We start from the raw sequence: 12,078 nt of genomic DNA, 5'->3' as shown, positions 1-12,078 counted from the left end.
TTGACGGATAGAGCTTGTGTGATGCTGAGGGAAAGAGCAGCATTTCAGTTGCGCCAAGGGACAAGGAGAGCCAGCACTATCCGTTTAATTGAGTGATGTGATGTCACCATTTTCTGCAAAATGTAAACCCTTAACTACATGTTTGTTCATTTAGTAAGGGGAGATTTCTAGAAATTTCCTTTTCAGACCAACAAGTTCAGGAGACTATTGCAAAAAGGAGGGACAGTTATATATATACTGTATATATTTTTAAGTTAAGTGCAAAGGTAAGAACATTGACAATGTAATAAATATGATTATGATTTCAGGATATTGTCATTTTGATTAACTTAAAGTAAATATCTCATTGAATAAATTTATTGTAGATGCATATTATTATTGCTCTTATAGAAAGGAAAGAAAAACCTTGATGTATGTATAACACTGCTTGTCCATGGTTTGTGAAGGTAACAGTAACGTGTGATTTTTTTGTGTGTGTATCACAGTAGAATTTAGATGCAGTGTGATATGTGACAGCGTTCTTATACTCTTGCAGGAAGAAGGCCCATGTCAGCATTGAAATGCATTGCCTCTGGTCGGAATACTTTATTGATACAGGATTACTCTGTTGTTTCACATTTACATTTTGAATTGCTTTACTGTCACTGAGCACAGCTAAGCTAAATGTGTCTGTCAGGGTATAAATGAGCACTGCCGCACTGAAAAGAAATAAAGGATACCATCTCCTGCAGTTTTATAATGCCCTGTGCCTTTGGTGTCTCTACTACACACAGGAGGAGAAGGAGAGGGTGGGTACTTCCAGTCCAGGATGTGGAGCCTGAGGGTTTGAATGGTAAATGTTTCCCATTGAATGGTTGAAGCTTTTTACCGTTTCCCTCCGCTGTGAAAGTTCCTTAGTGGTTCCAGCGTGCCACGTATTTCTTAAGGCATAAGAGCAGACACCGTTCCTTTTTAATCCTTAGGTGCGTGTGTGAACACACCCTCAGAGGTGCTGAAAGGCTGTCTCTACCCAGTTACCTCAAGCTGGTGAATGTTAAATGGTGAGGGACAGAAAGTGTTGTACAGGAGCTGCAGGATCATCTGCTGTTTCAGTTGATCTTTTTACATGCATAATTTATCAGTGCTTGAGCTGCGCGGTGTCATAAAGATGGCTGCTTCCCTTCAGACTATTCAATGCGAAAGTCAATAATTGTGAAACTTGGGGAGAGTGTTGAATTGGATATTCCAGACACACCCGAAGTGTAGTGGATGGCTGGTGCAAAGCTTTATTTGTCCATGCAAACCTTTCACAAGCTTTTTTCATGCCTTTGAAAATGCGCGCCAATGAGATAATGGTGTTTTCGTGATCTGATGGGGAGGGGCATTGGGGGGGTTGGCAAGGTCCTGAGCAACATCCCAATCCAAGAAGTGCATTAGCAGGCCTGTTTCCACTGTGCCACTGTCATGCTCATCTCAGCCACGCTGTTGGTTTGTGTTAGCAGGAATGTGTAAATACGTCACCAGCCCACAACAGCAGAATTTTCGGAAGAAAGGTTCAGTGGGAGAGAGTTTTCCTTTTCTGGGCCTAGTGTGGATGTGTGTCACATTTTCAGAGGAGAAAAGCCTCATGGAAAACCTGAGAAAGTGATACAGAACCAAGGGTACAGGGGCAGCCCCCACTGTCAGCTTGTGACAAGCCCCATCAAAGGCCCCCCAGGGGATATGGGGGAGATGTGGTATGTGTCCCATCTGGGGCTGAGTCACCTGACACTGAATAATTTTTTTGATTCGTCAACTCAGATGTCATGAAGCTCATCAGCAAGCAGCAGAAAGTTGTTCTTGAAATAGGCCTGCAAGCCTCCGCTATGCCTGTTTCCCTAGGAGAGTTCTGTTTATTACATCCTGGCTACATTGTTGCTCCTTTTCTAATAATGAGCATTTTCCCTCATTCCAGCAAGTTATCTGCACCTATGCAATAGTTCGATATTGGCGCTCTCTGGAGCAACTGAAATTCCCGAGCCGGCGCTCATGGAAAGCAGAGGATCAAAGTTACAACTTACTGAGTCCCCTGAAAATGCTTTGAAATGCAGGTTGTGTGCATTACTAGTTGAAAGCTTTATTGATGCATATCATATTATCATGCTACACTTATTGCATAAGTGGCCATCAGGAGTCCTGCCGTTCTGTACGAGAAGGCCACCCCTGTGCCCGTGGCCTCGAAAAAAGGGAACCGGCGTTGAGCCGAAAGCAGACGGTGTTTATTTGAAGAAGCCTTGAAAAGCCAGACCTGTAATACGAGCAGTCAGGGATCTGGCCTCGCTGTTTGTGTGGCTTGTCCCTCGATTGGCTCGGCATGTTCGGCCAGGTCCCCCGGGACGAGGCGGGATACGACGGGTCACTATGGAGACCGCGGACCTCCCTACCTGGTAATCACAGCCTGCCGTTGGTTCAGCCAGTCATTTAATTAGGTTGCTTATAAGTAGATAAAGCCTTTTTCACTTGGGGGGTGGCGAACTGAACTGGGCTTTCAGTGCTAGGCACTCATCGCCAGGCTTTGAAGGGCAGGCCCCCGGAGAGCAGCTGTCAAGAACCTGAACAGGAGCGCATGGTCAGAGGTCTCCTAACTAAAGGTCCTTTTGCTGCCGTAATGTGGTGAGTGAGGGCCTTAGAAATCTGCCCTGGCAGCTGGCAAAGCGTCTCTCTGCACCCGACCTGCTCCTCTGCTGCCTCCCTTCATGCCTGCTGATGCACAGGGGCTGGAATGGATACAGCATGCCCAGACCAGTGCTAAATGAACATCTAACATCAGCACGGGATGGTGGTCAGTGCTTGGAGTTTGTTTAAGCTGCCAGTTTGATATTCCCAGCTGGGGTACTGCTGTTCTACCCTTTATCAAGGTAGTGAACCTAAACTGCTTCAATAAATATCCAGCTATATAAATGGGTAGTGTGTAGGCTATATGAGTCTCTCTGGATGACAGTGTCAGCTAAGAAAATAATGCACAGAGGCACACAGTGAAACCAAGATGACTGCGCTCTGTGTAGTAGAGGAAGCATCAACTCTTTAACCTGCTTCATGACTTTGGCCAGTTTTAGAGGACTTTCCAGCACGCACGTGCGACAAAGGAAGTCGTTTTCGGGGGAATTAATAATATCTGTACGAAGGTGAAGGTGGAAGTCTCCCCCGAACAATATCAAAAGATTTTGCGATAGAAAGTAGATTATAAAGGCCAGCCGCGGAGGTCGTTCAGTAAGTGCTGAAATCTCAGCAGGGACCCGGTGGCCGACCCGAGGCTAATTATCGTCTGCGTTGCTATCCCACGTGAGGCTTATGTGGAAAGGAGAACGCATGTGGTAACAAATATCACACAGGTCTCAAGGAGAGAGAGCGCAGAAGCAGGGAGCTAGCATGCCATGAGGCCACAGGCACACTCTCCATCGCGTGACACATTCTTATTTCGCAGGAATGACAGGAAGTGTCCAGGTTGCTGTGACAATCAAATCCTCAGCTAAGCGGAAATGGAATGTCTTGGTTCCTTCATGACCTTTACTGGCCGGTGTGTGTTCTACAATAGCGCTAATGGTAGTGGTTATACTAGTAACACTGATGTTGGTTTTAAAAAATAAAAGCCATTCTTGTTAGACTGGATTGAAACTTCCATCTTCTAGGACTGTGAGAGCAGTTATTTTTATTTCCCAGCTGTAAACGTGACTTATTTGCTAATTACTAATTATATTTTTTTCTGATTCTGCGATATGAGCTGATATAGGAACTATTAAAAATGTAATGGAATAATCATTACTGCTTGATCCAAGGGTACTGAAAGAAATTGCTGTAAAATATGACATGCAGCTGCTACCTTTTTTCTCAAAACTGAGTGATGCTTGAAGCATAAGGCAGGGATAAAACTGCATTTTTGCTAAAGGCTTTGCTCGCTATAGTAGTGGCACTTAAGCACTACATTTCCCAGCATGCTGCAGACATTTATCAAACATTAATAACAACTTAAAGGACGACTGTGGTGATTTCCCTTTCCCAGATGAGATGGGGAAGGAAAACTTTAAACTGAGAAATTGGATGGAAATAGAGGCAGGAGACCCACCAATCTGATGTAAATTGTCAAAAGTGTGAAGTGCACCATGCTTTAGCACAAAAGGGAATGCATGCGCAGTATACTTATGCTATGATGATGTTCATTGTGTTGAGGTCATCATGAAGGTGACCTTCAGAGGGGTTTCTGGGAAATGTGATTTTGAGAAACATAGTGATTTTGTTGTCCGAATCCTGACAGGAGGTTATGATGCCTGTGATGTCAAAATTTCATGTTTTTTAAATGCAGTTTAGTTCCTCCAGTGGGATAGTGCAGTTTAATATGTGTGTCTGTCTATGTAACTGAGCCACAAAACAATTCCATTCATATTTGTATATTGACTGATGGGAAGAGTGTCTGCTAAATGACAATGATGTATAATGTAAGTTTGTTGATTGTGTAAATGGCTCACAACTAAATTATCTAAAGGTATGCCAGGCCTGTAGCTGGTTGGATGGTTCTTTTGATGTCTTCTAGACCTCCCACTAGAGCTTAGTGTATCTCTCCAGGCACAATCCCGTTCTATTCTTTCTGTTGTTTATTTCATTGACGCATTCATTACCTAAGTTGTATTTATATTCCCTTCTTTAATGGGCATGCTTCTTGATTCCTTTCTCAGAAAAAAAAATGTTTTCTTCTGTAAAAATATGAAAACCAATGTTTGCAAATTCAATAGAAAAAAAAATCCACTTTATGTTGTCATTTGAAAACCTCAAAAAATCCAAATGTGTATGGTTGAACCTGTTGAATTTGTCAATGTTGTATTTCCCACCAGAGGCATTTTCGAAGACAGATGTTTGTTCAGAAATGCATGACCTCTTTGTTTCTTTTTTTTTTTTTGTATCTGCGAGTTTTGCTGTTAAGTCTTGCATGTTGTGTTGTCTTGCTCTGTAGTGCTGCCAGGAATTGTGTTTTATTTTTGCCCCTGTGTTGTCTCTGTTTGTGGTTCACAGGTCCTCCCCTGCATTGTTCATCCGCCTCCTCTACCCCTGTTGAGCAGTCCCCCTCCCCTCCCCCTTCCTTTGAAGCCAATGAGAGCCAGGGAGGGTTGCTAGGTAACTGTGTGACTCAGCCAACCCGGGACTCTGACTCCGAAGAGGAGTTTGCCCCTGATTCATTCTTAGCTAAAACATGCTCTGGGACCCCCTGTGCTCCTGCCACTGTGTCTGCTCATGGTGAGTTGGTCTTCAAACTGTTGTTGCTTACTGGGAGGCTGTAGGATTCCCTGGTGGTCATGTTGCATTGCTCCTGGAAAGAGTCCTTTGCTGGGGAGTGCTGGGGATGGCTCCCCTCCTGGGCTTATCTTTTGGGGGTGAAGCAGACTGAACTCATCGCGTCTGCTCTTAAGTTGCCTCCAGGTGATGCAATCAATGTTCTTGGATAACCTGTCTTGGGTGAAAAAAGAAATCAGGAGCGATGTCACGACGTGGCAGATTTTTGCCATGAACTGGTGTGTGGGTGGCATGTCGGGCTCGCATTGCTGGTTCTTGCGGATCAGCAGTTAATTCCAGGCCCCTGCAGGAAGCTACCTTCAAAGCTGGCAAAATTCAGCTTGCCGTTTAGCTTGCAAACTCTTGAATTGATCTTTCTTTGTTCATCCCTTTCCCAGTCGATACAGCACGTTCTTCTTGTTTTTGTCACGCATGAGCAACTACGAGCAAACTCCTTGATTATAGTGGTTCATTATGAGGCCAGTCCTGGAAATGTAATGAAAAAAGTTTGCAGGAAACTGATTGATAGAATAATGAATGAGCTTTTTTTTTCATAAGTGACAGGAACCTGCTGAAGGGAAAATGCAGTACAGCCTATGTTCAGCACTTTGTGACAATTTCTATTGCAATACATGTACTGTAACAAATAAAAATTAAGAGTCTTATTGGATAGTAAAGGCAAAAGCAAAAAAAAGTCTTACCTCAGCCCTTTTGTCACCCAAATCAAGTGTCACATGACATGATGCAACTGTCACCCTCATTCATGTTGTTTTCTTTTCTCCACAGTTTAGTTTGGAGCTCATTTGAACTTCGTTGTACTCAGAGTATTGAGAGCAAAATGAAGTTGGGATTTCTCCAGCCATTGCTAGTCAGATAGATGCTTTTTTCTGTTTAATCGTTCCTGACATTCTGTGGCAGACAACCCATTCTGCCTTTGTTGACCCTCTCAGATTGGAACGGGAATCTGGCAATCTTGCCTCCGGACTGCTGTCATGGCAAATTTTATCCCTTGCCAAATTGGACCCCTTTGCAGTTTATGAAGGAAGTGTTCTGTTGCTTGGTAGCAACTGTGACTGCCGCTGAGAAGTTGAGTGCAAGCAGCTCTCGCTAACTGTGGGTATACAGTGCTCACATTTGCAGTTCTCTTATGGTTTCTTTTTTTGAACGGGCGTTCACTCAACCTATTGTGAACCAAAGCAAGAAGGGGTAAAAATGTTTCTTATTCTGTCTCCCCATCAGTGCATCATTGAATCATTTTCCATTGTGTTGGCAGAGGTTGAATTTAGATTGACACAGATTCCTTACTAATCAACTGAAAAGCGTTGAGAGTAAGTATGGCCACTGCAGCAGAGTGCTAATTCTGTGAAGATCTGAAGTGATTCTGTTACAAGAAACGTCTGTAGGACAAGTGGCTTGTTGTCTTTGAACAGCCTCTAGATTTTCATTCAAAGACAATCATAGTTATGTCATGATGTCAGCATTGATGTGAATTGGTCTTTCATAGAGAGTATATATCAGGAAAGCATATGGGGCAAATATGAACAATTTTAACGGTGAGTATAGGTATTTGAATGATAGCAGTGGTATTGATTAACAGGATCACATGATAACATAGTATAGTGTGTTTTGGATAACATCAGAGCATTACAGGCTTGCAAAAGGCCAGGGCTAGTAAAAGAGTAAAAGAGAGATTCGGAAAAAAAATGTATATATATGTTACATAGGAAAAGATTCTATGGTTGATATTTGGATTTATTTTTAGATAAGATAATTTACTTACTTACTTCCATACTTACTCCCCCCACACACAAGGCAATGCATAAAACACGTACATATGCATTCCGTTACCAGCCAGCATGTTTATATATACTTATGTCAGATAGAATCAGTTTGCCCTGGAACTGGGCCATGGCATCTTTCTGTGATAGATGGTTACATGTGTGTTCAAGCAGTACTCCTATACTGACTGTACCTGAAGTAGCTTGATGCATGAGTAGGTGGTAGAGCACCTCAAGCATCATGGAGAATCCCGTTACCCTCCCTGGTATCCTTCTCTGCAGGCCATGAAACGAAGGTTAAGGACCCGTGCCCTCTCTAACCTAGAGGAGCGGGTCGTCATTTTTGTCATCATTTGGGGAGGAGGCAAGACTCAGCACTCATATCCTGTCACGCATGCTCAACATATTTTCCTATCTGGTGATAAAAGTGGCAGTTTGTTCTGAGTGAAAATAACAGCTCAAAGCTTCTTTCAAATGCCTGCTGCACACAGCGACGAGACAATCATGTAAATAATTGATTGGGCTCCGCTGCCTAATTAAACAAAGGCTGAAATTCAATCAAATTTGAGAAGTGGACACAGCTCTCCTGGGCAGGGTAGAGGACGGTTATTGCACAAGTTGTCATTAATTCTGCTGCAGCATGCTGTGCTGGACAGTCGGCGAGCAACCTGGGGGCATTGGAGCTGAAAGAGGGTGTGCTTTTGTTTTGGAGATACATCACGTGACAAAGACCTCAATTTTAGTCGAAATGTAGGCTACCTTCAGGGTCTCAGTATGGTGTGGTCCGAAGGCATGGCCCACTTCTCTTTCCTTCGGCAAATCAGTGTCCAACTTTTAGGCTTCACAGGAAGTGGAATTCGGGCACGTGCTGTAAGCCAGCTTGCCTCTTCACAGCAACACAAACTATGGCCACTCCTCTCTTAAAGTCTTTCACTGCTTTGTATGTCAGCCAGCACCTTCGACTGCCGGTCCGTTATAGCCCATATTAATTCCTGCTTTATTGCACTGGTCATTTTTGTACCGGGGGTGTGGAGCACTTACTTGCTCAACCACTTAAATTTAAATCCTTTTTTTTTTCTCCTGCACACAAACCCTGCCATTGCCCACAATAGAATACCTCTCATCTTAATGGGCCTTTCACCTCTATTTCTGATGATATGTAAATATGCAGTAAATTATGCAAATTGAACCTACTGTTAGTTCCTACTCAGTCATTTTACATTGTTTTCTCCTCTATTAGCATAGGGCTGACAGCACAAGGACCCAGTTTAAATAATAGAGTGAAACTCTCCTATTTGTTCACTTTACCTCCACTCGAGCCACCAGCTCATGCCACCAGGCTTGTGGGTGATTCTCAGGCATTTTATGGGCAGTTTCCTTTTCCCACCTTTTTTATTTTTTAAAGGGTTAAACTGGCTGATTTGTTTTCATTTATTTTGGTCTCAAGTTTCTCATTTGCATGTTTTTGTACTCAACAACAACTGTTGTTTCAGTCCCAGTGTGAATAAAATGTTTGGATCAAAAGACGCACATTGAAAGTCTTCAGCTGTGAAGCACCATTGCACAAACACCAGCCCTGCTTCTGTTAATTGTTTGAAGAAGCCAGTTGCTGGAGTATCCGTACAGATATTTGACTGCTTGTGTTCTGTTGGAACAGATTAAGTAATATGCAACTTCCCATAACACCCACTTTATTCTAACTTGTGTCCTTTCTTGTTTTACCTCATTCACAGTGGCTACCACTAACATTTACATGAATGGATGATTATTGCCTGTCTGTGCCAGTTATAGTGAGCTGGAGTTGCATGCAAAAGAGGTTTATAGCGAAAGGAACCTGAATTTTTGCAGTCAATGATAGAGCCACAGCCTTTCCTCAGAGTCCTGTGAGGAATGTGATACAATCCGTGTGTGACATTGTGAGTTTGCTCATAAGCATCGTGGAGATGTTGCTAACACCAGCCAAGCCACAATTTTACTGCAACCAAACCATATTGTGCCCTTGTGATTAGTCTGTTGGGAATATAACTGCAATGCTCTCACGTGCAGACAGATTTTGTTGATGGATTTTGCCCCCTGGTTTTTTGTCATTTTTTCCATCTGGAATGTTGAGCAACTGTACAGTTGTCATGTTTCTGTAAAACTTCAGCTTTAATTTCCATTGGAATGAAATACATTAAAGCAGTGGGGGCCATTTTGTTCCTCAAAATGAGACAGAGTGAGACACAATGAAAGTGAAACAAGAGAAGAAAGAGACATGGACAGAGGGAGCCTATCGGGGGAATACTGGAAGTATGGTTTTTAGTGCATGATAATAAAAAACATGTTGCTAATACAATACATCAGTTGGTTTATGCCCTGCCTAGTCTGTATGTTTGTGCAGGCTCTTTGTGATTAATGAAGAATGTATTTGAATTTGCTACAGCATTATCCAAGTCTACTAGAGTAGTTACATTCCTATGGAAATTCCAACACCTGAGTCTCACAAACCTATTACATAGGAATGAGGAGTGATTTGGGGATTTGTACGGTTCGCCCTGGAGTGTAACCAGTGCCTTTTCCATTACATTCAGAATTTTTTTTAAAAAAGAGGAAAACGCAAGATTGTTCAGTCTTATCAAAAAATGTATTGTATTAAATAGAATCCATTTAGCAACAGGGGGAGTTTGCTGAGGCAATCTGCTGCATTACAATTGGGGGACATGTATAAAATGGGATCTGAATGAAGCAATTTTGAGCAGCCTCTGTACAGAGAGAATCTGTGAGCAAGAAACCCACCTTTGGGATATTGATACACCAAAAATAATTGGCACGCCAGGCATTTGTTACCCTCGAAGAGCCGTAAAATATTTGTGCGTGCGAGTAGTATTTGCTCAAGGTTATGTTTGGGCCTCCAAAATCCATTGCATTTTAAAATCAAAATGCTTAGGGTGTACATTTTGTTATTCACTTCAGTTATTCAGGGGATAGCTGTGAACTCATGCTTTATTTTCTGGGGCTTAGTTTTTTTTTTTTTCTCTTTTTTTTCAGGAGCAACCCCCCCCCCCCCCCCCCCCCCAACTCACCCAGGGGGCTAATGAGGTTGCCAGTGCTCTTAGAGAGTGCTCACTGAACCCTGTGGACATTGTGGGGGCATGTGTTTCACTGTGTCCCCTGGCTTTCTCACAGGGCCTGCCCAGTAAAGCCTCTTATGGGGAGTCTGCTCATAGGGGTGAGCTCCCCTGCTGAGCCACAGATCTTAAACACAGCAATCCCCCCTTTTTTAGCAACTTTTCAAGAAGACCAGCGTGGGGCCGGAGCGCAATTCCTTCCTGACACAGCGCTGATCTCCAGTTAAAGGGCCAGAGCCCATCCCCTCTGGAATTCATCCCCCAATAGCAGAGGTCCGGGATCAAGCTCAGAGACACCCACGATCTAGAATCATAACTGACAGCGGTTTCATTTGGACTATCTAATCGGCCAGTGTGGGAGGCCTTGAACGTGCGCGAAGGCTATCAACCGAAGGCGGTCCTGTGACACAGCATGCAAAATTTAGAGCAAAAGGGTGACTTGTTTATTCAGGCGTGATGCTCAGCGCATCAGCCCGCGGCTAACATCGAAGGTTTCCTTGACAACGTTTGTTTCTCAGCAGTCTTAATTGCAGTGGCTTTCTGTCCGCGCCCAGGTGCGTTAGATAGGAGATCTGTGCTCTGCAGTTTGGGGGCCTGGACCATTATTTTATCCCGCTTTTGTCACCTGAGGCTGAGCTGGCTTTCCTTTCTGAACAACACTAACAAGATGCGATTTGCCACACGCAGCCATGATGTGTTTTCCCTTCCGCTAATTAATAGAGGCGGGCTGGATAGCAGCAGCACCTCACGCAGGCCTTGTCAGGTGTAGAGCAGGCGAGTGCCGGGATCCGTACCTGTTGCCAGTCGTTTGTCGCACCTGTTACTTCTCTGACAAGCCCCGCGAAGACAGCTCATATTCCCGCAAGGATCGAATTTCAGAAGTTTCCAGCAGAGGAAGAGAAATTGCAAAACCCCAGACTGTGAGAGACATGGAAAGGGAGAGAGGGAGGTAGAGTCCCACTTTGTAGATGGCAGATGCCGTAGCCGTAGATGTGGCTGATCGCACCTCTGTGGGTTTGTCCTAGGCTAGGCTGTGATGGGCAGTGTGACGCAGCAGACAGTTTCACCTCCCTGCTCCACTGCAGGCGCAGAGCAGCAGTGAGGAACAGTTGGTTACCCTGGCAAGCTTTTCGGATGAATTCCGTATTGAATCACCTGCCTCATTGCTTTGATTGTGTGTCCAGAGAGGGCCATGTCCCCTTACCTGATGAGGTGTGACTCCTCCAGCTTTGGTTGGCCACCTGTTATTTTTTACATTGGCTTCTATCTCCTCTCCCCCCCATCAGCCTTAATTGAAGCAAATGGGGTATACACCATTGTGGCTGCTTATAGTTTAGAGCTGTTAAATAATTTTCAGTGACAAACACTGAATCGTGTAAATTTGCTGAAAAGGAGCGCGGGGGGGGGGGGGGGGGGGGGAGGGGGAGGGATTGGGGGGTTTGGCTCTGTCGTTCATGCTGATGCCGTGGCCTCGTTCTGGAGAAGGGGGGGAGGGGTTCTCATATTTCATCAATTATTCATCCTCTCACTGTTGATTCGCGGTTTCACCCATTGGTTGAATGCTGCCTCCTGCTCATCCTTGATGTCCTTGGAGAGCATCTATAGCCAGGGCTTAATTAGCTGGCGATGTGTGCACACTCTTACGCTGGCACTGTGACTCAGGGCACACGATGTTTTCCGTGGGAAGCTTGGCAAGGCTGGAAGCTGCCAGGATGATAATTTTGGAACGCTGGGTAGCATTCTGATTTCAGTGGCTGGATACAGAGTTCTGGTCCCGTCCATCTGGTTCCCTCCAGTAGAAATGAAAGAGACCTCCACATCCCCACCCCCACCCCAAAAAAATAAGACTTTCTCATAATGGCTGTTTTTGAAATCTTTTGTCCGTGGTAGTTGCATGGTCCAGAGATTCTTGT

The 12,078-nt window shown here is 44.2% G+C and overlaps 1 protein-coding gene across 7 annotated transcripts in view; it reads left to right on the top strand.

Moving 5' to 3' along the window:
• Window positions 1-12,078, top strand: part of LOC118774279 (teneurin-4-like) — a 185,787-nt gene that overhangs the window by 76,300 nt on the left and 97,409 nt on the right. For 5 of the 7 annotated variants that reach the window (XM_036523511.1, XM_036523507.1, XM_036523505.1 and 2 more), the window contains exon 4: window positions 5,023-5,244. The exons of the other annotated variants lie outside the window; for them this stretch is intronic. In XM_036523511.1, coding sequence (XP_036379404.1) covers window positions 5,023-5,244 — 222 coding nt within the window. The remainder of the gene's footprint in view (window positions 1-5,022; window positions 5,245-12,078) is intronic. 7 annotated transcript variants of the gene reach the window in all.

Source organism: Megalops cyprinoides, chromosome 3 (genome assembly GCF_013368585.1).
Source record: "Megalops cyprinoides isolate fMegCyp1 chromosome 3, fMegCyp1.pri, whole genome shotgun sequence".
Lineage (NCBI taxonomy): Eukaryota > Metazoa > Chordata > Actinopteri > Elopiformes > Megalopidae > Megalops > Megalops cyprinoides.
Note: the sequence above shows the minus strand (reverse complement) of the source record. Positions and strands in the feature narration are given on the sequence as shown.